The sequence below is a fragment of the Arvicola amphibius genome, chromosome 13 (genome assembly GCF_903992535.2).
Source record: "Arvicola amphibius chromosome 13, mArvAmp1.2, whole genome shotgun sequence".
Taxonomy (NCBI): domain Eukaryota; kingdom Metazoa; phylum Chordata; class Mammalia; order Rodentia; family Cricetidae; genus Arvicola; species Arvicola amphibius.
In genome coordinates this window covers 53,401,873-53,428,053 of record NC_052059.1, presented here as the reverse complement: position 1 = coordinate 53,428,053, position 26,181 = coordinate 53,401,873, and the positions used below count along the sequence as shown (strand labels likewise).

Here is a 26,181-nt window from a genome sequence, read left to right as displayed (position 1 = left end):
GAATTGATTTATTCTATTTTGTGGTGCTACTGCCTGTCTTCTGCCTCCTGTAGCTGGGGAGGAATGCCAAGCCATACTCAAGGGGCCTGGGAGAGAGGCCAGGGCTAGGCCCTGAGTCTTTAATTTTGTTTGCTTTTCCGTCTGTCTTATTTGGGTTTCATTTCCTTCTCCTTTCTCTCATTTTGCTTGTTTGTAAGTTAGATTTTTAAATGTGCTGTGACTTCAAAGAAACTTCTTTTTTAAAAAAACTGGGGCATGGTGATTGGTACACACCTGTAATCCTAGGCTTTGGGAAGTAGAGCCAGGAAGGTTAGGGACTCAAGGGTATCCTTGGCTACCCTTGATTTGATTTGATTTGATTGGGCGATATAAGACCCTGCCTCAAGAACCATTAAGGAAGAAATATTGTATACATGTATAAGATTATCAAAGAATAAAATACTAATAAATTAATTAGACAAACAAGCTAGGTGTATGGCTTCTGTATGTAATCTCAGCACTTGGGAAGCTGAGGCAGGTATGTTGTTAGGAGTAAAATTGATCTGGCCAACAAGATGAGTGCCAGGCGCCACCTCCAGTGCCAGTGCAAGACTCCACCAACCCCAAAACACAGGCCTGAGGAGGTGGCCAAGTGGGTAAAGTGCTTACTGAGACAGTATGAGGATTGGGGTTCAGGTTCCCAGAACCAGTGTCACCCTTGGGGGTGGTAGCGCACATGTCTCCAGTCCCAGGGCTCTTACAGGAAGATAGGAAGTGGGACAGGAGAGTCCCTGGAAGCTTAGGGGTCAGCTGGCCTGGCCTACATAGCGGGGGTATGGACAGACGGGACACAGAGAAGAGGTCCTGTCACAAAACAAGGTAGGTGAGAGTTGACATCCAAAGTTTCCTCTGACCTCTATCCGTGTTGGTACTTCTTTCTGTTTTGGGGTTGACAGTATTTTGTCCCTGCTGTATATATGAGACCCCCTTGCCATAGGCAGAGTTCTAGTTTGCTTTTCGTTGCCCTGATAATCAAGACCTTGACCAAAAGCAATTTGGGAGGAAGACATTTATTCGGCTCGCATAGTCCTGATCAGAGTGTTTTGTTGGTGGTGGTGGCGGCGGCGGGTTTTCTGTTTGTTTGTTTTTTAGAGAACACAAGGTTGAATGTGTTTGGAAAGGGGCTTGAACCTGGGAGGAGCTGGGGGGGAGGGAATGAGTATGGTCTAAACACATGCTATGGACTTCTCAAAGATCTGTTCTAAAAATGAGAGGAAGAAGCAGCCGTGTCTGTGCCTCAGCTGCTTGTGTCTCTGGGTTCACTGCAGTGCTGAGGAAATCATAACGGAAGCATCATGGTGTGGACTGGGCAGGAGAGCGTGCGCAAGGGACGAGCCCAGTCCTGTGTCATCCTGAAGACTGCTGTACTGTCTGTAGCTGACCCGGCCACTCTGCGGGTCAGTGTCAGTGGTCAGTGACTAGCTCCCTGGAGGTGGGAGGGGTCAGCCAGAATTGTTCCCGGTGGGAGGACCTGAGCTTAAATAGCCTGGAGTCTTTGGCAGCAGGAGGGTTTAGAGGCCAATTTAAACCTGAGATTCAGCTACCAGAAGAAAGGAGGGCCTAGGCAGCCAGGAGTTGATCTGTGGCTTGAGCCGGAGGGGGGTGGTCAGATGTGCATTTGGGAGGTGTCTCTTGCCTAATGAGGTTGCCACCTAGTTCAGAAGTAGGAAGACTTGACAGTAGTACTGGGGACGCGAAGAGCACAGAAGTCTAAAGAATTGTCCGGATGCGGTGGGCGAGGGTGAAGTCCATGATGACTTTGGTGACAGGGTGACTGGGAGCAGGATCCCAGCCCCGTGTGTGGAACTGGAGCTGTCAGCTTAGTCTTTATTAGGCCCCAGGTCACAAGGCTCTGTAGTATGGGAGAGGGACCAGGCAGGAGGTAAGGACTTCCTGGACCAGAGAGTTGGGGGGTGGGGAACAGGAAGAGAAATTCACAGAGATAGATAACAGTAGGGATGAGTAGAGTCCCAGGGGTTGGCTGGAGCTCCTCGATGTGAGATGGAACATAGGCCCCAGTGGCTTGTGCCTCTGGTTCCCAGATGCTAGAAAGGCTGAGGTATTGCTTGCACTCAGGAACTGAAGATCAGCTGGGTACCACAGGGAAAATCCATTTCAAGAAAAAGCCAACAACAAGCCAGATGAATAATTGCAGTTAAGCGACTCAGGCTTGGAAGAGCTTGGTGACCTTGCTCCAAAGAGCCTTCGGGCTCTGCACTGTAACAGGACGCTGCAACAGAAAGCTGGGGAGGGGTCCGGACGTTAGGATTGCAGTTCTGACGTTAGGATTGCAGTAGTTGGTTGAGTTTTCTGAACCCGGTTGAAGCTTTCCTTGTTTTATAATTGAAAATATCCTGTAAGTGCCAGGGATCAATTTGTAATCATTTAAAAAGCCTTCTAGCCCTGTGTGGCAGCCTCTGAAAGCTCCTTAACATGCATGGACCGTTGTTCACCCTTGCTAAATGGTTTTGGTGCAAGTAACAACACGTGTATTTGAGGAGGTTTAGTCCCCGGAGGAGGCTGTGGCTCTGCTGTGGGGCTCTCACCCAGGATGCTCAGACTCCACTGTTCTATCCCCAGCACCACAACATAGTGAGGGACAGCCTTGATGTAGGGTTATGATGTCATCTCCTGGAATCATGAGATTTCGTCTCCCTGGTTTATATTTCTAAAAGACCTTTATATTTTTAAAAGATTGATTGGCTGTTTGGGAGACAGTCCGCTCAATATTTTTTGCCCAGTTTTTGGCTTTTTGAGACAGGGTATCTTTGTGTAGTTTTGAAGCCTGTCCTGGAGCTCACTCTGTAGATCAGGCTGATCTCGAACTCACAGAGATCTGCCTGCCTCTGCCTCTCGAGTGCTGGGATTAAGGGTGTGCACCACGCTTGCCTAGACGCCCAGTTTTCATTTTGTTTGATATTTTTTGTTGTTGAATTGTTTCACTTAAAAAAATAATATACTCTGGATATTAACCCAGCTCCCCATCTTCCCTAAAGGATTTATTCCATAAGTGAGGGGATTTAATTCCGTAAGTGCTTGCTGTTTGTGTCATATTTTATTTGATTTTTTTTCCACTAAAATAAATTGAAATATGAAAAGCTATAGAGTTGTATTTCTTTGTAAAAAAGGTGTGTGGATGGTTGTTTAGAATTCTATTTCTAATATTTCGGGATTGATGGGCTTACATATTGATAATTTGCTTTAAAACAGGCCACATGTTTCTGCTGTAGTTGGGTACAATTATCAGAATAACGTAATGCAGTCGAGAGGAGGGGAGCTCACCTGGCGTCATTCCATCTGTCCTAACCACTGTTGGGATGATTTTATGGTGAACGGACTTGTGGGTCCAAAAGCTGACGTGGGATCTCGCTCCTCCATCGAGACCTGCTGATCACGGGGCAAGTTGCTATCTCAGCATCTTAAATCATCACTGAAGGGGGGATTGAGTCGATAAGCTCTGACTCAGATCCATTCTGGACAGGTCACCCTATTTACAGAGTGACTTAGAGCTCTGTGCAGGACACCCAGATACAGTTGAAGCTATATATATATATATATATATATATATATATATATATATATATATATATATATATATATATATATATATGCTTTACACTCAGGTCGTTAGGGAGGAAACCACTCCTGACTCTTCTCCATGGATTCTTGGGATCCAGAACTTGAGTCACTGCATCATCGTCCGTGGATTACCTAAAAGTTTATTACCCTAATAACAACCACTCAGTGTTTTATTAGAACAAAGGGCAAAAAGAAAGACAGTGTCCAGTGTTACGGAGTGTGGGTCCCAAGTGTGTGGGCGGGATCAGGTAAGTGTGGGGCACCTTTGTGGTTCCTTCAAATATAACTTTTGGCAGGGCATTGGGGTGCATGTCTGCAGTCTCAGTATGCCAGAGATGGTGAGTTTGAGACCAACCTCAGCTGGAAATCGCTTGCCCAGCATGGTTTCCATTCCCTCAACCCCCGAAAATTCTTTTGGTTTGCTCTTTATTATCGTTATTATTTGGGGTAGGTTTATCTGCTTTGGTTTCTTCATTGGTTTTAAATTTTATTTTCATATAGTGAGTATTCACTTGGGCGATGCATCATTTATGTGGAGGTGAGAGGAAAATTTGTGGGATTTGGATCTCTCCTACCACATGGGTTCCAGAGGTCAAACTTAGGTAGTCAGGCCTTGTAGCAGGCAGCTTAACCCAATGAGACTAAGTCTCCTTGGGTAGCCCAGGATGGTCTTGAAGTTGTCCTCTAGTTTCTATCTCCCAACCCTTGGGGCTACAGCATGCCCCCTATACCCATCCTGCTGGCATTACAGTGTGCCTTGCTATGCCCAGCCACTCCTACATTTTCTTCATACTGTTTTTAAAAAGGTTTTTTTTTTTTTTTTAATGAAGACTTGGAGCTGAGCACGGTGGTTCACACCTATAATTCCAGACCTTGGAACACTGAGACAGGAGAACTGCCCAAAATTAAAAGCTAACCCACACTGCAGAGAGAAACCCTGTCTCAAAGGGATAGAAATGGAAATATGGGATCCCATCTCAGTTGTTGAGCCTCTAAAGAGGGTGACAGTCACTAGGCTGTAAGGAAAATTGGTTAAGGCTGCCGTGACCCAAGCCCTGTCAGGTGTAGAGGTCAGGTGTCCTTTCCTAAGATCCCTTTCTCTGCCTGTGTTATACTGCATACCAAGGGATTATGGTATTGGCTCTATTTACTTGTACAAGGGATGAATCCATTTACTTATCTGTAGGCATGTCCTTGCAGTTAGTGTTTTGCTGGCTGCTAAGACTGCTTAGGAGAATGCTGTCCCCAGCCCTGCCGTGATAGTGTGGATTCCACAGGGTCTGAGGCATCCAGAAATTGTGCTCCTTTGCAAAGAAAGGATTAGGAACAGGCCAGAACTGCCGGAAGCTTGCTGCCTCCAGGCCGAGATTACATGAGCTTCAGTGGCCACTCACCAGCTGGTATTTTGTGGCTTATCATTGCCTGTAATCAAGGGGTTTAAACAGGAACAGAGCGTTCTGTCTCTGTCTCAGAAAAACATGATAGAGATTTTTAACTTGTTACTATTATTGTTTGTATAAGGTACAGGCCTTGCTATGCGCATAGCCCAGACTGGCCTTGAACTCTCGAACTCTCTCGGTCCTCCTGCCTCAGTCTCCCCAGTGCTGGTTACAAGCCTGCATCCTCACGTTCACCCCAGCATTTCACACTGTCCCAGATTCTCATAGCTTTCTCTCTTCTAGCAGTTAAAGCAGTCTCCGTTCTATGACTTGTGTTTCTTCTAGTCTTTGTAAAGTAGAATCAGAAAGAAAAACCCCAGGAGAGCCTGACTGATTCCCAGGTTTCAGAAAGTGGAGAACTCACAGCAGGTATGTGCAGGTCAGAGGACAACTTGGAGGAGTCAGGTCTCCCCTTCCACTGTGTAGGTCCCCAGGATTGAACTCAGGTTGTCTGGCTTGGCAGCGAGCATTCTTGTCGGCCAAACCATCTTGCCACCCCCTTCCTGTTTCTAAAAATTGTATTTATTCATTTGCGTCCACCCACACGACACAGTGTACATGGAAGGCAGTGGACAGCCTAGGGCAGTGCTTTCACTGTGTGAGCCCTGAAAATCAACCCCAGATCTAAGACAGTTCTGTGTTTGTTTCTGCGTCCGTCTGAGTTCTAGTCTGTGTCTGTGGAGAGCATCTGGGAGCAAGTGGAATATGAAAGGGAGGGAGATGGTGGGAGCCTTCATTTAAGTCGCGCAGAACAAACTTCCTGTGGCATCATGTGTTCAAGTCCACGTGACCCCGACGAGCTGCAATGGCTTTGAAGGTACAGCGCGGAGCACCTGGTTCTCAACCCTCCTCGTTCTCTTATCTTGAGCTAGGCCCCCATTAGGTTGACCTGGTTGGCCTTGAACTTTCAGCCCTCTTGCTTTTGCCTCCTAACTGCTGGAATTAAAGGACCACATTAGTTAGTGTTCTGTTTTGTCATAAAGGCAGTTTATAGAAGGAAGATTGTATTGGAGCTGATGGTTCTAGAGGGCCAAGAAGAGGCAGGCATGGTAGCAAGCAGCAGACATGGAGGCAGGAGCAGGAAGCTGAGAGACCACATCTTCAAATCCAGACATGAAGCTGAGAGAGTAAACTGGAAATAGGTGAGACTGTACACAATCAGAGCCCTTCACCCGGTGACTACTTAATCCAGCAGGGCTGGACGACCTAACTAACCCTCCCTAAGCGACCCTGCCAACTGGGCACCAACTGTCCAAGTGGGAAAGCGTTCACATTCTAACCACCATCTTCCTCTCCCTTGCCCCCATGACCATAAAATACAAATGCACTCAGTCCAACTTCAGAACCCCTCATGGTCTTTCACAATCTCAGTGTTTAAAAGTCCAAAGTCCCTTCTGAGGCTGAAACCATCTCTTAAATATGCCCTCCAGTAAGATCAAAAGGCAAATTACACATTTCAACATATAATGAAAGCCACAGAGTACACGTTACCATTCCAAAAATGAGGAATGGGGGCATAGTGGGCAAAACTGGACCATCGCAAGACTGAAATCTAGCAGGACAAATACCCAACCCTGCAGCTCCAAGTCCAGCGGCAAAGGGTTTAGATGGCTCCTCCCCTTCGGCTCTGTTCTTATGATCTCTCTTTCCTTTCTCCCTCTCTGGCTGGTTTTGCTCGCTGTGTGCAGTTCTCCTCCGCAAATGTCTCACAACTCTGGCATCTTCAACATCTGGAGTCTCCCAGGCTTCACTTTCCCGGATTCGGACAATAGCCTCTCACAGCTTCCCGCCTTCTCTGGGCCTTCTTGCAGAGGCCTGTCTTCTGTGGCTCTCTGAAACCCTGGAGGAAGAACCAATGCCCTTCACTCTAGAACCCTTCAGGCCTCTAAAACCATCACCACGTGGACAACCCTGCCAAGTTTGGCTGCAGGTTTAGCAGGGATCCTGCCCCACCTGAACCTCATTGGCACAACCTTTTATTCTTTTGCTTTCTCGGAGCAGATGGTGCCTTAGGCTCTCTTTTGGAAGTTTAGTTGGGTGGAGTCTTACCCTGAGGCTACCTTCCCCTAGGCTTCTCCAAGATGCTAATCTCAGTACAGCTTGCTTCGCTTCCAGTTTTGCCTTGGCTACAGCCTTAAGAGTCTGAAGTATTCTTTGTCTCTTCGAACTGTGTATTCTGTATTTCTTTCTGACCCTCCATAAATATTATATAAACATATATTACATATAATGCATATATAGTGTATATGTATGTATATATATGTATACACACACATACAGTCTTCCTACAGACTGAATAATTTATCCCCCCCAAAAGTTCTCAGATCACAAGGGAAAGATAGCCAGAGTCTCCCCTCACCCCCCCACCCTCCATCCTAAGACAGGGTTTCTCTGTGTAGCCCTGGTTGTCCTAGAACTCACTCCATAAATCAGGCTTACCTTCAACTCAGAAATACTGAGTTGACTCTGACTCCCTGAGTGAGTGTTGGGATTAAAGGCTTGCCCACAGCCAGATTCTTCGTCAATATCATGCATAGCCTCTAGCTCAGTCGCTAGTATTTCTCCCTTCTGCAACCTTCTGACCTGGGCTTTTATCATCCACGTGGCTCTCAGCGCTGCTGTCTCACTGCTGAGTAACCTGCTGGCACTGCTTACAGCATTCAGCCACTCCAAACCAGTCCAAAACTCTCCCATATTCTTCCAGAAAATAACAAGGTTTGCTACTTCACATCAGCAGTCCACTTTCTGTTACCATTTTCTTTACTGGTTCCTTTTCTGTTACTGTGCTAAGCTAACAAGAGCAAGGCAACTTGGAAGGAAGTTTATTTTGGGGGTTAAGACTCCATCATGGAAAACTGAGGAACTAAAGCGAGCTGAAGCCAAGAGGGAAGTAACCAAGACGGAGGAAAAGTGGATGTATGATTCTGAACCTTCAAAAGGACGTTTGAATGTTAAGGGGTTAGCCCCCTATACTCTGGGTCCCCTTGACCAGAAGTACAGTTGGAAATAGCTATGGAAACTGGAAAAACACTTCAAGATGGAGCCATACCCAGACCTCGAGGCTTGAAGGGTCCTGACCACCAGACTCAACCTGAAGGAGACTTGGTTTATCCAGCGTCCCTTGAAGTGGGAAATGCCCCCTCGCTTTGCTTGGCTATGGGAGTCTGGCTGCCATGACCCTTCTTCCTTTGCTTTCCACAAAGCCCGCTGCTGCTGGCCACCAAGCTGGCAGTTCAGGTTCATTCCCATCAATTCCTCGGAGTCCTCAACCTGCTGTGAGCACGCTTGCTGATTCTGCCATCCAGAAAGATTGTGGTCCCACAGGGCCATTCCAAACCCCCTTGCCGCCTCCTGGCTTCACTGAACTAACCAAAATGCTGGAGGCGTTCTAGAAACTGGGGGGTGGAGGGGGTCCATCCCTAAACACCTGGATGCCAAGACAGATGGCATTGGACAGAAAAGGCATGGAAGATGACGAAGTAGGCATTTTCTAAGTCTCTAACGGGGCCTCCGGGAGACGCCCACAGTGCCACTCCCCAGAGTTCCATCTCAATGACTTCTGCCTCCTGTGGGCTGGGGGTTGTGGTTCCAATTCTTTTAACACCCCTCAAAGGTTACCTGTACCCCAGGCTAGCTATCAACTCACTGTGTAGCTAGCATAGAACGACCTTGATCTTCTTGTCTCCACTTCCCAAGGGCTGTTTACAGGTCTGTCTGCCTGTGAGCATTTGCTTGTTTTCTTTGATTTTTTTTTTTCCTGCCTACTTGTGCTTCTGAAATTGCTTTTTATGGACCTGTTTTTGGTTTCAGATCTGGGAGTGACAGACTGATGAAATTATTAATAAATAAAATTAATTTAAAAAGCAAAAGTGTCCATCACGGTGGGGAGGCATGGTGTTAAGTACAAGGCATGTCAGCAGGGGTCAGAGGCCGAGATACAAACACAAAAAAAAGAAGTAGAGAGCAAACTGGACAAAACCTGCCCCCAGTGACATACTTCCATTACCAGGACCGCACCACCTAAACCTCCCCAAATGGTTCCACCAGCAAGCTGGTGACCAAGTGTTCAGATGTCCAAGCCTGTGAGGGACAGTTCTCATTCAGACTCCCACAAAGCCTATGCCACCATGACTAGCCTGCTTTCTCCAGATTTCTAAGTATTTGCTATCAGTGTATGATTGTGACTCCATTTCTGTGTGTTCTTTCTTGACTTGGGGTCCTTTGTGTTGCCTGCTATAGTAGTTTCCCAAAGGAATAGGTTTGTGTGGAAGGACAGGACCTTAATTTTCACTGCGCTTAAGGTTTTGTTGAAGCATTGACAAATACAGACTGTAATCGCTGAATATTTTTTAAAAGCCTAAAAGTCAAACCAGTTTGTTCTATGATACTTTCCCCCTCTGCGTGTGTCGTGTGTGTGCACACCTGAGCAAGCGTGCTTGCATGTATGGAGGCCAGAGCCCAACACGGGATAGCTTCCTTGAACTCTCTTCACTTCAGTTTTGAGACTGGCTCTCTCACTGGCTGGTCTGAAGCTTGCTCCCAAACCCCAGGCTTCACTTGCTAAGCGCGTTCTCCCTCACTGATCCCGTCCTAAATCATCTTTTAAAAGGAGGATTTGAAACTGACTCTGTTTATGTCCGTTTCACCTTACTTTAGGCTGGTTTTGTTTTGTTTTAATATGTATGGGTTTTCTGCTTACACATAAGTGTGTTGACCACATGTGTCCTTGGTACCCATGGAGGCCAAAAGAGGTCATCAGATGACCTAGACTTGGAGTTACAGATGGTTGTGAGCCACTATGTGTGGGTGCTGGGAATAGCACCTGGTTAACTTGGTTACCAAGTGAGGCAGTCAGTTCTCTTGGCCACTGGGCCACGTCTCCAACCCCTTATCTGATTTTTTTTAATAAAACAAAAATTTATTTTCAGTTGTTCTGGAGGCCAGGAATTTTAGTGTCCAGCTGCCAGCGCCCAGTGATAACTTTCTGGAAGCTCACATGGTTAAGGGTGTCATGTGACCAGAAAAATGGCCTGTGGGCTGTGGGTTTTTATTTGTTGTTATTTGTTTGTTTGCTTGTTTTTGAGGCAGGGCTTCTATCAGTCCAGGCTGGCCTCTAAGTTGCTAACAGCTAAGGATGACCTTGAACTCCTAATCCTCCTGTCCCACCTTCCCAAGTGCTGGGTGTGCCGGTGTGCTACAGCTTTTTGAAACTAGAATTGTCCTGGGAAGCTCTCCTTGGCAGATTTAGGGTAAGGAGATAACAGATAAATGGAAATAGCCATAAATAATGAAACGTGAGGCAGGGGGGTTACTAACTGGGCACCCTCGCATTCTCAAGCACTACGATTTTTTTCTTTTTCTTTCTTTCTTTCTTTCTTTTTTTTTTTTTTTTTTTTTTTTTTTTTTTTTTTTTTTTTTTTTTTTTGGTTTTTCGAGACAGGGTTTCTCTGCAGCTTTTTTAGAGCCTGTCCTGGAACTAGCTCTTGTAGACCAGGCTGGCCTCGAGCTCACAGAGATCCACCTGCCTCTGCCTCCCGAGTGCTGGGATTAAAGGCGTGCACCACCACCGCCCGGCTGTGCTACGATTTTTTAATGTTTTCTTTATCTTTAGAGACAGTGTTTTGGTCTGTAGCACAGGCTGGCCTAGAATCACATTAGTCTTGCCTCAGCCTACCAAGTGTAGATATGAGCCACCACATCCTCCCTCCTTCCCACCCTTCCTCCCTCTCTCTTTCTCTCTGTCTCTCTCTCTATGTATGTGTATGTGTTGCTAGTGATTAAACCCATAGCCTTACATTGGTAATTCCCACTGGGTACTGAGCTGCACTCTACGCTTTGGTACTGTTGGATTGATTTGTTTTGAGGCAAAATCTCACTACCAAGCATGACAGGCTAGCTCTGTATTACTGTTCTCCAGGGTGCAGGGTTTTTAGGCGTGAACCTCCTGACCTACCTCGAGGCTGTGATTCCCCAGGGAACTGGATGTTACTGGGTTATCTACAAGCTGCCGGCTGAGGACAGCTAACCCTTAGAGTTCCCAGGACAGTAGCCCAGCTGCTTCAGACACTTGGCGAAATCTTTCAAACAGCCAGGGAGGATCATGAGCGCCCAGACCTGCACTCTGCTTCAGGTGAGCGAGCAGTAGCCAGGTGGAAACTTGCTCTGGTCTAATGCAGAAAGAACAGCAGTGTGTTGCACTCCCTCGGGTTTTCAATACAAGCTCACGGCTGCATTTTACCAGTTGCCTTTTTAATTTTTTTAATCCATATGTTGAGGGTGGTCATGTGACCACTGTTTTGCATACATAAGCACATTGTTCCTAAAGTTTAAAATGGTAGGGACTTCCTATCTGGAAGAAATGTAGGAAGCACACTGTTGTTGACAGCTGTGTCGAAATATCAAAGACCAACCTGCTAATTTCCCATTATTTGGAAAATACAGAAAAGCATGGCGGAAAGTTATTAAAAATAACTCACACTGTTATTTAATGGCCCCTCCTTTAGAACAAAGCCCATATTTTACAATGTAGCAGACACAAGTATTTCTTTCGTAGAGTAAGGCATTCACATACTCTGTGTCTTATCTTTTTGTCTGTTTGCATTTTTTACCCATAAATCTTTTAAACAAAAGTCCCTTCTTCAGTGATTCCATAAATTACAGTTAGTATTATGTGGCATCATAACTCAAATTTTTGGCATTCCATGCTGTGAAATCCTAACTCCCATTTTCAAACTCAGAGACCTCTGTGCTCGCCTCCCTGAAGCAAACAGTTTTGGGAAAGTGCTCTGCTGGGCTAAAGCAGCTCTGGAGGTTAGACTTAAAAGCCTCACTTTTCGATCGCCGCCGAGGCAGCCACTGGCTCGCTCGCTCCGCTCTGTGTAGAATTTCCTCCCAAAAGTCAGCGCGTGGTGATGTCGCTGGAGCGACTAAGCCTGAGTCACTGGCAGCAGGCTGTTAGTTTCTGGGCAGCGCTGGCCAGGAGCGCACACAGCGCTTCAGAGTTCCCGCAGCTGCCAGCCTGACCGGCCATCCTCCACCATGAGCTGAGGACCGCTTCCCGTGTCACACCCTCAACCTGCTGCATGTGTTTCAACAGAAGGATGGTAGCCAGAGGAGAAATAGCAAGATTTTGGAGTCTGGAAAGCCTCCACATGGGTATGTGTGCGGTTCTCCTGGGGGCAGTGTTGACTCCACTCTCTCTGAGCTGCAGCTCACGTTCTCCCTCCCCTTCCCCACTCCAGTGAGAGCCTACCTGGAACGAAAGGGAAAATCTCATTGCTCCCAGGAGAGAAATTAATCCTGGGTGTGAGAGAGTAAGAATAAAAAGTCAAGTGTGGACTGCCTTTTCCGAGGAGTGGGATCCGGGATGTTTGTATTGAAATTGTTGCTGGGTTTTGTTTATGTTGGAGGAACTTTTTTCTTTTAAAGGGGGATACCTGGGTGCCTGTGTGTAGAGATGCGAAGTGCTTCCTGCAGAGCTAGGGGGAGGGGTAATGCCTTAAGCCCAGAGTTGGCTTTAGATCGTTACTGTTTGGAAAGCAGTCTGCCCTAGTGCAGTTTGTACAGGACGCTCGCTCCCGTAAGCCGTACTTGCTAATATTTCTTTTATCAGCCACTCGGCTAGAGTATTTAAATGTGAAAGCAATGTTATTCTAGGAAATTGTAAATTGTAAACCGTGCATTCCTAAGGCCCTAAGAGGGGAGGGGCGTGTCACAGGAAGACTTCTCGCCGACTGCAGTGGGATGCTCTAAAAACAGAGCTTGTCTTTGCTCTTGCCTTAAATAGACGCTAGAAACGTGTGCTGAGGTGAATGGGAACTGTGCTTGACAGCTTGAAGGCAGGCCCGGCCAGCAGCGAGGCTGTTTGTAGCTGGTGCTTTCTTCACCAGCCGAGATAGGACAGGGATGTGGTTACAGCATCTGTCTCTGGCAGATTATCCCACAAGATGAGTGTGAGCGACAGGCACAATCATGCTGTCATCAGACACGGCACAGCAGAGTAGAGTCAGAATAGAGGGGTTGGGAGATGAAGAGGGATGAGGAGCCTACCATCCTGCAGCCCACTCCACCGTTTGTTGCCTGTCAGGAAGAGAGCCCTTTCCCTGTAACCAGAGATACACAGTACTCCAGAATCTTCCATGGAGGCTTGTCCTTGGGGGAACGAATGGATGGGTACCCAGCCTCTGGGACCAGCCTTGCTGTAGAAGGTCAGCCACCAACTCCTCTGCTGTGCCACTATGGATGAGCTCCCAAGAACAGTCTCAAAGTCTTGGCGTGCTGTTTGTGAGCACGAGGGAAATCCTGGCAAGCAGTGTGCTTCCTCGGAATAATAATTGACGCCCCTCCCCCCCATGGTGGGTTGCTGTATAGGGCACTCCAAGAGGGCAGGAGAGGGGAGTAAGCCCCAGGGTCAGCTGGAGGATGCTCCTGTCATTTGACCCCCATTTTTTTATTTCCAGTTTTCGTTTTGTTTTGTTTTTGTCTCTAAAGATTTGGTCTCTTAGTTAAGGTGGAATCTCTTAATCTACTCAGTCTGTTCTTGAACTCAGGGTTTTCCTGCCTATCCTGAGGGCTGGGATTATATGCGTGATATACGACCACACCTAGGTGATCTTGAGCCGCAGCCTCCTCCTAGATAGAGAAGTGGTGCTGATAATAATTCAGGATATTTGTTAGGTGTTGGATACCACGCTGGATACAACCTGGCTTCCCTGATAGATTCCTCCAATCAGCAAGGTGGCAGTTGGACCTGGTCAATGGTAAAGGATATCCAGGAGGGACAGCCCCTCAAGTGTCAGCCAGCAAGGATGGATGCGGACAGCCACCATCAAGACCAGGGACCCACAGAGGTGGGACAGTTGGTTGAGGAAATAGCAGACACTCCAGGGCAGTAAAGCGGAGACTTGTTACAGGGCACAGAGAGGCCAAGCTCCTCTTGGCTACTGGCCCAGAGACAGGTACCCTGGGGTGCCAGCTGCCCAGGCCTCCCATTCCGTCCCATCCTATCCCATACCACCCCATCTCGTTACAGATGGGCCCGGTGATCCAGTGTGGATGGCAGAGCTCCAGGCAAGCTGGCTTTGGTGGGGGTGGGAGTTGGGGCAGATGTTCATTGGTAGCTTACTCGTTGAAATTGAAGACTTACCAAGCCATCTGAAGAGAAATGGATCTACTTTTAGAACTTTGGAATGGCTGTGCCCACTTGTGATAGGACTCCCTCCTCTCAACTCTGGACAGCCCGACACATGTAACATGCTGGTGAGGGTGTCTATGTCTGTTGCTGGGGTCTGTTCGGATCTTGTTGTTGGTCTGTTTGCTCCAGCGATGCCAAGATAACTGTTTTTGGAGAATGGATTTCAAGGCAGCAGGACATAATAGCAATGGGTTTAAATTTGAGTGTGAAAGGTATCTCGTGCTTTATTTGGCTCAGCCTGCAGCAGCGGCTCACAAATGAATTCCTGTCCTTAAGGTCTGCGAGACATAGCATGGACATAACTAACTGAAATAGAAGAACGGTAATAATGGGGTACAGGATGATATGTAAGACGGTTGTATACATCTGGGGGGTATTTGGAAAGAAGTGAGCCAGATGTGGTTCTAGAACAGGTAAGAGGTGGTTATTGTAGGGGGTCAAAGCAGAGATGAAAGACAGCTAGAAAATCTCTAAGAAGAGACAGTTGGCCTTTAAAGAATGATTCAGAGCTCTGGGCTGTTTGGGGAGGGAAGCTTGCTCCTGGGTGGGAAGGAGCAAAACAGTTTCTCCCTCCCATCGGAGCAGGAACACTGGAACATTCCACAGCAGCAGCCCTTTCCACGGTCCTGCAACCTGTGGTATGGGGTGGTGGGGTCACAGACACATATTGTAGAGCAGATCCACAGGTGTGCTGTGGTGTGAGGGTAACCGGAACGCACCCACTGCCTCTCAGTTCTGTCAGGCATCCGAGCCAGTTGAGGGGCTTCGGGAAACACAGTTCTCAGCTCCCACCTCAGTTCTGGCTAAAATGGCCAGAGAATAAGGTGGGATCTTCATCTTTCGAAGCATTCTCCAGTGTGGCAGGGAGCCGTGTTCTTGGGTTTTGGAGGACCCCTGAAGAAGAGCAGACCAGGTACCCCTGCCTGCAGCTTTGTGGGCATTGCTGGTTCCCTCTGTGGGTACGGAGGTGGCCTGGGAGTGACTGTCTGGGAGGAGGGGCTGGGCCCACCATTTCAGCTGTAACCACAGCTGCCTGCCTCTGAGGCCATTTCCGCTTTTGAGGGGGGAAGCTGGAATAGCTTATCTCAGCCTGGAGGAAGTGGAGTGAGCAGCAGGAGGGGTTCTGAAATGTGTGTTTTTAACAGACTATTCTAAGCGCGGGAATTTCCCCAAACAAAGCTCTGGGGAAATCCCCGCCAGGAGCTGGCTGCTTGGGAAAGGGTATAGCACATTAGCAAGTTTGTGGGTGACAGGCTGTCCCTTCCCAGCTGTGCCACCTCCAGGCTCAGCCTTGAAGACTCTGAAAGGCTGGGTACTTCTCACCTCCACCCACCTCAGTTGGTGCCATCAGGGGTGTTTTTCTCAGTTATAGAAGAGAAAGCAAAGGCTCCAGGCCTCACTGGGACCCAAACTGTGCTCATGGGACCATGTAGTCCAGTGCTCTTAAACCCTGTGCAGCTTTGTGCATCAGTAAGCCAGCGAGAAAGAGACTTGCTTGCCCCGAGAGGAAAGTCATGTCAAGCACTGTGGATGGGTTTGTTCTCCCGAGTAAGGCCAGGAAGGGGGCACAAATCTTGGTTCCAGTGCTGATGCTGTGTGATGTCATTTCTTGTCCAAACTCCCCTTTAGAATCAGCTGCCCCATCAGAAATGGTAAAGTCGGATTTAGCAGGATGACCTGCTGATTTGACGAGAAGCATAGGTGCCCTTCTTTGTTGGCTTTTAAGAAACCGACACCCTTTCTGATTAGGTTCATAACAGCCCTGTTACCAGTGGCCTTGTGAACCTAGGCGTTGGTGCATTCTCTGTAGGTAGCACATAACCTTCTTGGGGTCGCATCTGCCTGGAGGTTTGTCAGATGTCCACTAGAGAGTTTACCTCATCTGAGAAGGTAACAGACTTGGAGGTTAGACAATGTCTTCAGAAACCAACTTCTCCAGGCACTGTGTAAGGCAATTGGATATACAAATGGTACCCCAGGGAAACAACCTTCTTGAAAGTTTTTCAACAACCTTCCTCTCATGGTGGTTCAACTAGAGTGTTGTGAGACACTATATTGCATTTCTAGAACTGGTGGGCTCCTGAAAAAATGTTCTCTTAGAATTGTCTCTGATACACAGACCTATCAAAAGATGAGGGTAGAGACTCTTGCAGTTAGCATGCACAAGGCCCTGAGTTCAATCCCCAGTAGTGCAAAAAACTGAGAAAAGAAGAAAGAGGTCTTCCTGAATTAGGCTGAAGCTTTAGTTAGGTAGTACTTAGAAATAGAACTTGTTTGCCCTCGTGGTGGATGAGACCTGAGAGTCTGGGTATCTTAAAGTGACTTTGATTTGGGCAGCCCTGACTCTATAATTGCAGGATTGTTTTGCTGAGAGAGGGAGGATTAGTTTTCTCCAGGGATGAGCTCTGAAATGGTTATACAATTCCAAGCTGTCAGCCCTGAAATCGAATCAGTGCATAGGAGCAAACTAAACAGACTCAAAAGGTTGTGGTTATATTGTGGTTTATTGTGTGTGTGTGTGTGTGTGTGTGTGAGAGAGAGAGAGAGAGAGAGAGACAGACAGACAGACAGACAGACAGAGATAGAGATGATAATTAATAAGGCCATGAATTTAAGAGGGAGTTGGGAGACATAGGAAGGGACTACAGAGAGTGAGGAGTGATGTAGCTATGCTTGTTTTTGTTTTTAATAATTTATTTATTTTTAGTTTACTTGCATTAATGTTTTTCCTGCATGTATGTCTGTGTAAGAGGATCAGATCTTGAAGTTAAAGACAGTCGTTTTGTCGAATTGATCCCAGCTCCTCTGGAAGAGCTCTTAACTACTGAGCCAGGTCCCTTAAATAATAATAATAATAATAATAATAATAATAATAAGTCCCATGGAGAAAAAGTATCTTTTCCATACTTAATTTTTCAGCAAAAGAATTTATATAGATAGCTGTGCCCTTGTGAGTTGGCAGCAGGGACATAAACTGATGTTGCCACCTTGGAAAACAATATGGAAGGTCATAAAAATCTTGTAGTGAAATGAGCTACCCCAGCACTATTCTGATTGAGTTCAGAAGCCAGAGAACTGAAGACAGGGCTTCAAAGTGATGATGCGTGCATTCATGCAGACGGCAGCATTGTTCATAGTGGCCAGGAGGTGCAGACACCCAGTGTGTCCATCCACATGGAAGCAGACAAGCAAACCGGAAAGGGAGGCACGCATGGCCTTAGGACAGAAGGGACTTCTGACTCGGGCAACACGGACAGACCATGCGTGTGCTATGCTAAGGCAAACACTTGCCATAGCAAGGCTCGTACAACATGATTCTGAACACAAACTATCTGAAGTAGAGTCACAGACACAGGAAATAGAAAGGTGGTTGCCAAGGAGCGGGCAGGGGAGAGAAGGAGGAAAGGAAGTTAGCGTTTGTATAGGGTTTCAGTTTTGCAAGATGAAAGAGTTCCAGAGGTCCATATATAGCTGTCAGCACAACACTGCTCAACTGTGCTTTAAAGGGGTTAAGCTGGAGTTTTTTAAAAATTACATCTTAAGCCGTTGGTGGTGGTATATGCGAATAATCTCAGCATCGAGAGAAAGAGGTAGATAGGAGGCGGCAATTGGGCTACGACATAGTGAGGCTTGTCTTGAAACACCCAGCCAAAAAAGCAATTCTCTTCTGATTTCTCTTGGTCTTGCTGAAGTACATTTTGAAAATTTATATTAGTTATTTATTACAAAAAAAATGACTGTAAGTTAACAAGTCACCTTTACTAACTCCCATCAATGGCAGAGGAATTTGAAACCTCTCGCGGCTCGTAGGGAGCAACTGCAGAGGTGCAAGGCCCGGGGAAGAGGTTGCCCACAGAGGTGGGCATGGGCTTTGGCAAACATCAGCCCACACCAGGCTTTTCAGGTCCACTTTTCCCATTAGCAGCGTTCAGCTCTGCTGAAAATGATTCACTGCTAATGTCTGGCACCAGTCACACCACTGGAGCAGAATGAAGTCGGCTTCATCCATCCCAGGAGGCCTTAGATGTTGCAGAAAAAACCAAACCCTGTGGAGCTTCCTGTGAAAGCCTTAGACAAGGATTTTGAGTTTGCCGTGGAAGCAGCATAGAGCACGGGTAGGGAACGGGATGGGAGGAAGGAGAGACTACTGTAGACGGAGACCAACTGCAGGGCTTTCCAGCCATCGTCTGAGGCGGGTGCTGGGCTGTGAGCCAAGGAGACGTGGTGTCCATCCTAGCCTGGCCTGGCACAGTGTTGCTCAGTTATGTAACTTCTTAGAACCTTGCTTCTCCGCTAGCTGTTTTCAGCCTGTGTGGAAAGCATGCAGTGTCTTCTGTACCAGGTGTGTGCATGGGGTGCGGGACATGCAGAAATAAAGCATCTACGTCTCACCCACGGGACTGGGAACTTAGGAGCCCTAGGGGTTAGGAGGGACAAAAATCACGGCTATCACTAAAGTCGTGGAGGGTGAAGAAGGAAGGTGAATTGAGTCAGGGTGCCGCTAGGCCTCACTGGGAGCCAGGGATAGGGTTCAGCAGTTCCTGCTACTCCCAGAACAGTGTAGAAGCATTGAAGTGTTGGTGCCAGCCCATGTTCACTGTCACACAGATTTTTCTATCTGGTTACCAGTAACGGGCGTCACAGAGGTGGTCGGTGCTGCCCTGGAATGGGAGGGGGGAGATACGGGCCATTGAGGTCCCTCCACACAGCGCCCAGTAAAAGAATACCCTACACTCTGCACAATTTCCTTTTAATCATTTTGTTTATTGTTTATGCGCGTGCATCTGGAGGACGGGGGCAGCTCGTGAGAGTCAGTTCTGTTTCCACCGTGTGAGTCCTAGGGACAGAACTCAGGTCCTCGGGCCTGGCTGTGGGTGTCTTTACTACTGAGCCGTCTTGCCAGTTTCATTTTAGAATGCTTTTAGTTACTTATACTGATTGATTAATTGAGACAGGGTCTCCATACCTAGCTCAGATTGGCCCTTGAACTAATGGCAATCATCTTGCCTCTGCCTGAAGATACGGCTTTTAAATGAAATGATCAAGAAGAAGGAGTCTTAAGAGGAGTGTCATGTGGGGCGGGGGGCATCAGGATGCCATCAGAACCGGGGTGTGGGTGTGTGGCGAACCTCGGGGCTTTGAGTCTCCCCTGTGGCTCATGTGCAGAGACACAATTTGGATGAGTGATGTAATTGCTGCCTGGAAACAGGCAGTGGGTGGGGTCAGGCAGGGAGGCCAGCAAGGGGTAGCTGAGTGAGCCTGTTAGGATGACCCAGGCTAGTGTCGGGAAACAGGTAGGAGATGGCTGGGTTCTTATCCCCTTTGGAGGGGAAGACAGAGTCCAGGTTGGCTGTGAAAGGCTGGAGAGGAAGGATGGCCTTGGAGTATATCAAACATGAAAATCTGCTCCCCTTACAAGTGGCAGGACTGAACTTGAAAGGGGCCCAGTGTCTTTGCCCATGGTTCTTTAGCCGGAAAGTGAAGCCGGCCCAGCAGCCTGGGAAGGATTGGCATGTAATCATACCTGCCCTGCAGCTTACACCTGTGTACCCATGTAGGGATGGATGTAGAGAGGTTGGTATGGTCCTCACTGCCAGGATTGGCCATCTCGCCATGGTGCTAGGCATCTTTCCCTACACATTGCATGTCTTCTGCCTCTAGCCACGCCCATCCCAGTCGGCTGGTGGGGAGCCAGAGTCAGTGTACCTGGGCTCATAGAAGCCACCTTGCTTCTGTGCTACTCAGCAAGAGCTCACTGTGGTGCTGAGTCTGTCCCATTACCCACTTCATTCTTGTAAGCATTTATGGCCGCGGCTCAGAGGCCATTTGGCCTTTTGTCCCTGTCACTTCGTGTCCCTGTCTCCTGTGAAGTCTATAGCCCTCTTTCCAGTGAATCCCTTATATTAGAGTCCCGTGAGTTATGGGCTGTAGATAGTAGCTACTGGCTTAAAAAAGTAAAAAAAAAAAAAAAAAAAAAAAGTGATTTTTCCCAGCAACAGGCAGATCGGGTGGCAGGGTTCTCGCTGTGCCAATATTGTTCAGTGGTTCTTTGAGGGAGAAAGTGTCGTTTTCAGGACTTTCCTCTGACTGAGCTTTCTTTTCTTTTTCTTCTTCTTTTTTTTTTTAAATCTGGCTCAGCCACCGCTGAAATGTGATAAGGAGAAATGGGGCTGGTGGTGTTGGGCAGTGCCAGGTCGCTGCTGGCTGACAGCCAAAGGTTCCTGCAGCTCTGGGCCCCAGCCAGACCAAGGGTTTGTCTATGCTCAGCTCCCCCACGATTGTTAGAACCTTTTAGCTGTGAACCTGAGTGAGGCCCCCAGGTCTCACTACAGGCTGCTGGCTCCCCTGCAGGCCCCCATTCCCCACCCCACGTCCACTGCCCCCACCCCCGCCTCGGGTTCACAAAGGCTTTTATCTCTACTGCTGTCTGAGGTGCCTGAGACGCTGACTTACACATGCAGAAAAACTGTTCTTGTTTCCTAAGGCTTCCTTCCTCAGCATCCCACACACATACACTCCAGGGGCGTGCAATAGACCACATACTAGTGCAACTGTCCACTCCGCACCTGCAAGGCCTGTGACCACAGAAGGGAGATGGAAGGTAAGTTGGAAAAGGAACAGACACTGTCCTGTGGCCTCAAGTGTGTTTCTCAGACAGCTGAGGTCTGACTTCCTCAAGACCTAATCCCCAGCCTCCTCACCCCCCTCCCAGCATCCCTGCTTCTCTGAAGGGACGGGAAGCTTGCAGGTGCTGAGGCCTGGCATTGCACATGTACCCCCTATGGCTACCCCTGCCCTACTGCCTGCCCTTTGTCTGAGGAGTCAGAAAGACACCAGATTCAGGACAGCGTAGGAACCCCTAAGAGTGTTTCTGAGCTTCTTGGCTTTGCGTTCAAGTTCAGGAACACCTTGACTCACTCCCCAAGGTACTTCCAAGGCAGCTCACTACTTTGTGGCCAGAACTTGTCTGATGCCATCAGGGATGGGAGCTGAGGCTCGGAGGAAGGGACTGAACACTGCAGGCAGCCTGCAGCCACTGGGGACCCGAGGCCCAGCTCAGCTGCATCACATCAGCTTGTCCAGAATTCATGGACTCACCAGCGTCCGGGGCCTCAACAGCATTGATGTATATATCTGGGCGCAGGCTCTGAACTGGCTCTGAAAGTGGGGTCACTAAAGCAACACTGTGGGTTTGCAGGTGTCAGGGGACCCCAGCCTCAGGAAACAAGGCAAGAAAGCATGGACCTGTGAGCTGGTCCAGCCAGGTCAGATGCTGATGGAAGAAACCGAGTTGAGTTGAGGCTCATGGGATGAGGCGACCCAGGGTGGGGTGGCTGCAGAGGGGTCTCCTTCACACCACACTGTTTCTTCCTACGATGCTGCTTTTACCAGTCCTTCCAGAGCCTTGTTGAGCTCCTCTTCATTTGCTTCCCCACCTGAGCAGGATGTCCATCACTCATGGACACCAGCTCTGCTCCCCTTTGCCCAGGGTGATACCTCGCTGCCCTTCACTGCAGCAGCCTCCTCTGTCCTCAGCCCTCCTACCTTCCCTCCTGATTCAGCAGAGCCATTCAGTCCTCCCCTTGGCACAGTCTGCCAAAATCGTCTTTCTGAAACTTGCAGTGTAAAGGGACCTTGGACTACAAACTTACTGTCCCCTGACTGAAAGCATTGAAAGAAGACAGTTGGTTGGTATCATGTTCCCGTGACCCAGCTCTTGGCCAAGGTGGGAGAATATGAGTTCCAGACCAGCCTGGGCTATGTGTAATGAGACAAGTCATACAACCACACACTGCAAGAGCATTCATGGTTTCCTGTGGCCCTGGGAGTCTCCTGCCTTCCCATTCTCCCCTTTCCTTACCAGAGGACCCCTGGCCACAGAAGACACATTTGTGGATACGTGTGATGTGGGGATTCCCTCTGTATGCTGTGAATATGTTTTATTACCATGGGTTAATCAAGAAACTGCTTCAGCCTATAGCAGGGAAGAATATAGCCAGGCTAGAAGGGACATAGAGAGAAAGAGGGCAGAGTAAGGGAGATACCATGTAGCTGCCGAAGGAGACAGACGCTAGATCCTTACCAGTAAGCCACAACCACGTGCTGATATGTAGATTAATAGAAATGGCTTAATTCTAGATGCAAGAGTTAGCTAGGAATATGCCTGAATCATTGGCCAAGCAATGTTGTATTAATATAGTTTCTGTGTGATTATTTTGGGTCTGGGCAGCCGGGATATGAACGTGCAGCCTCTTACTATACTACATAAGTGAAACCTCAGACCAAATCTGGCATATGCTATGTTTTCCTCTTTGTGCTCTAAGGCACAAGGTTCAGATGAACAACAGTAATAAAGAAATTCAACAGTAGTGACAAACATAGACCGTAGGAATCAAGGGTACTTACCTAGCATGCATTGAGCCCTGGGTCTCTCTGTGGTACCCTAAGTAGAAGCCAGTAGGCAGACATTGGGGTTATTTCTGGAAGTTTCCATTTAATTTTTTTGCAACCATGTTTATAAGAAATGGATATCCTTGGAAGTGAAGGTCAAAATGCTACCCCCATATTTTTTATCAGTTATTTTTTAAAAAGTGGTTTTTTTGATATTATAATTAACATCATTTCCCCTTCCCTCCAAACACTTCCATATACCCCTCTTTGCTCTCTTTCAAATTTAAGACTTTTTTCATTATTACATACATATGTGTATATGTATATACATACATTCCTAAATGCATACCTACAACCTGTCCAGTCTGTATAGTGTTACTTGTGTGTATGTTTGCAGGGCTGACCATTTGGTACTGGATAACCAATGGGTGTGCTCTTCCCTGGGGAGGACTATGTCTCCCACTCCTGGCATTCCTTAGCTGTCTGTAGTTCTTCATGTAGGGGTGAGGCCTCACAGGTACCCCCATCCATCCATGGTGACATCCTTTTCTGGTCATTCTGGGTGGTCGTGTCGGTGGGACTTTATGTGTATCTTTGGTTATTACTAGGAGACACAGGCCCACAGCAAGCTTCCTGGTCCTCTGGCTCTTACAGTCTTCCTGCCCCTCTTCCGCGATGTTCCCTGAGCCTTAGGTTCAGGAGCGTTCTCTAGATTCTGTCCCCTGGGACCGGGCTTCACAACTCTGTTTCTATTGGTTGTGGTTTTCTGTATTGGTCTCTGTCTGTTGCTGAGAGAAGTTCCTTGCTGAGGAGTGAAGACTGCACCTTTCTGTGGGTGTAAGGCGAATATTTAGTATGGACTTAGGAATTACCCTGTCTGGGTGAAGTGGAGGTGTGGGTTCTCCTCCAACACCCATGACGTCCCTCGCTCTGGGTACTGCCTCCATATCTGAAGCTCCCTTTCTGTTGTCCTGGTGAAGATGCCCACAGTTTCCATTTCTGATACTGAGCACCATTCCTTGTGGGTCGGTGACCTGAGAGGAAGATCAGCCCACGCTGACTCAATGGATACCTCTGGCCTTGGTTTTCTGTTCCCTTATGGGCTGCAGAAGAGTATGTTTTCAAGAGTGACGAAATTCTCATGCTCTTTATGCTTCATGACTCTCAACAGTGATGAAATTCTCACGCTCTTTACTTCACGAATATCAACACATTGCTTGAGAACGTTATTATGTTCCTGTTCCTTGTTGTTTTAAACAAGGTCTCACTCAGTAACTTAGGCTGGCCTCTAAGCCGTGGTGATCCTCCTGCCTCAGCCCAGGTTCAGGAATCCCAGCTATGGACCCTCGAAGTTGGCTGTTACCTGTATTCATATCCACTCTGGAGTGGATTTCCCACTACATCACACGTAATTCCCGCTCCCTCAACTCCCAGTAACTGTTGGCAGTATCGCCAAAGGTTCCGGGGCACTGAAGTCCAGCTGCCCTTGGCACCAGCTGCTGCCTCAGGATTAGAGTTTCAGAAGGAATTTCCTAACACTTCCCTACTCTGGGTGCGAGAAAATGGCCATTTTCCGTGAGGAGTGTTGCTCGTGGCCAGCTGTTTGACCCTATAAATGGATTGCTGTTAGCTGTATCTTGCCCTGTCACCTTGGCTCATTGGGAACTCGCTCTGTCCCCAGATTTGCTGCTGTCCCTCTACCTTTGCCTCTTGAGAGCTGAGATCCCAGGTGTGAGCCCCCATGCCTGCATTTTTGAAAACATGTCTTCTCTGGCTTCTCCCCGGCAGTCTCTTCAGATGGAGGTGCAGAGTCTTCGGCCTTAGTGGATGACAATGGCAGCGAGGAAGACTTCAGCTATGAAGAGCTCTGCCAAGCCAACCCTCGGTACCTGCAGCCAGGCGGGGAGCAGCTGGCCATCAACGAGGTACTGGGATCCCACACGTACCAGATACTTGATTCTCAAGGCTGTGGCCCTCTGATTAGTTCTTAGCGTGTCCTGAAGCCTGCGGCTCTGGCTAGCTGGTTTCTGACACTGAGTTTCTGTCATTGTCCAGGGACGTGTCTATAACTGAGCTTTGTTCGTTACTGATAGTCCTCCCCATACATGCTAAGGTAAAGGGCTGCCGGTCTTCAGGGCTGGCTTCTCAGCTTTTTCAGTGCGTCCATTGTCTCAGTGATCCTCACAGCTGATCTCTGAGGTGAATGGAAAACACTTGTCTGTATCTTAACAGACTCCCTGAGGTAAGGACTTGGGATTACACTGGGCCTGGTGGTGTGTGTGTGACGCCAATGACTCTGAAAGCTGAGGCAGGAAGTGCGAATTCAAGGCCTCCAGGGGCCGCTTACGGAGACCCTGTCTTAAATAAGGGCAGGGTAGTTCAGTCACAGAGTGCACAGGGCTCTGGGTTCTATCTCCAGCACTTCAGAGGAAAAGGTGAAGTGATTTTCCTATTACAAATGGCAGGGCTATGATCTGTGTGTCCCTTATTCCTGGTCAGGTGTTGTTGTCTTTCATATTACGTTGCATTAACCCTCCTCTCCCCTTTCGGTGGCTCAGGTGCTACTCCGCACTTCATTATGTGATTACTTCCTGTTAGATTGGCCTGTAGGAGTATTCTGGGCCTCACTACAAAAGGCTAAGTAAGCACTGACGTACAGCGTCTAGGTGTAGTAAACACATGCTCCATTTGATTTAGATGACTTACCACAATGGAACTCCATTGTCAGTCAAGGGGTTTCGTACACCTTTGCTTTTTGAGACAGTCTTGCTCTATGACCCAGACTAGCCTTGGACTTGTGATCCTCCTGCCTCAGACTCCTACGTGCTGGGATTACATATATGTGTCACCACACCCAGCACACCTTTTTAAGGTTGATCTGAGTTTTCCCTTTAAGAGCAGGTCACAGGCGCCTACCTGATGCTCTGTTCCTCGCCTTATTTCATATGACTAGTTTACCTGGACAGCACGAGTCTTTCCAGACAGAGTAGAAGGTGTCGTACCACCCTGAGAAAGCAATACCTAGCGCGCGGCTCCTAGTCTGCCCGCCTCGCCGAATGCCAAGCTTGGTCTCCCATCTCCGTTCCAGCTCATCAGCGATGGCAGTGTGGTCTGTGCAGAAGCACTGTGGGACCATGTGACCATGGATGACCAGGAACTGGGCTTCAAGGCTGGGGATGTCATCCAGGTCCTGGAAGCCTCTAACAAGGACTGGTGGTGGGGCCGGAATGAAGATAAAGAGGCCTGGTTCCCTGCGAGCTTTGTGAGGGTGAGTGTGGCCCTCTGGGTTTTCCAGGGGTGTTCTTGGGAAGGGGCCTGTAGAAGTTTGAGGTACCCGGGCCCAGCTCTTCTGTCAGCGTGTTTAACATCACATATAAGCCGGACCTGTAGGAAGTAAGGCGGTTATAGTGAGGATCTTAATGAAAACAAACAAGCCACTTGGCATTGCTGCTGCCCATGGACAGTTACCGAAGGCACCATGACTTGATAACTTGGCACAGAGGCAGACGCGGGGGGGAGGTCTTTGCCTTGCTTCCGCTA

At 48.1% G+C, this 26,181-nt stretch overlaps 1 protein-coding gene across 5 annotated transcripts in view; it reads left to right on the top strand.

The window, feature by feature from the left end:
- Spata13 (spermatogenesis associated 13) overlaps positions 1-26,181 on the top strand; it is a 133,824-nt gene that overhangs the window by 89,247 nt on the left and 18,396 nt on the right. For 4 of the 5 annotated variants that reach the window (XM_038309791.2, XM_038309792.2, XM_038309788.2 and 1 more), the window contains exons 5-6: positions 24,430-24,566; positions 25,730-25,909. In XM_038309791.2, coding sequence (XP_038165719.1) covers positions 24,430-24,566; positions 25,730-25,909 — 317 coding nt within the window. Of the gene's footprint in view, positions 1-12,108; positions 12,213-24,429; positions 24,567-25,729; positions 25,910-26,181 lie in introns of those variants that run through there. The other variant, XM_038309793.2, reaches the window with a different exon arrangement.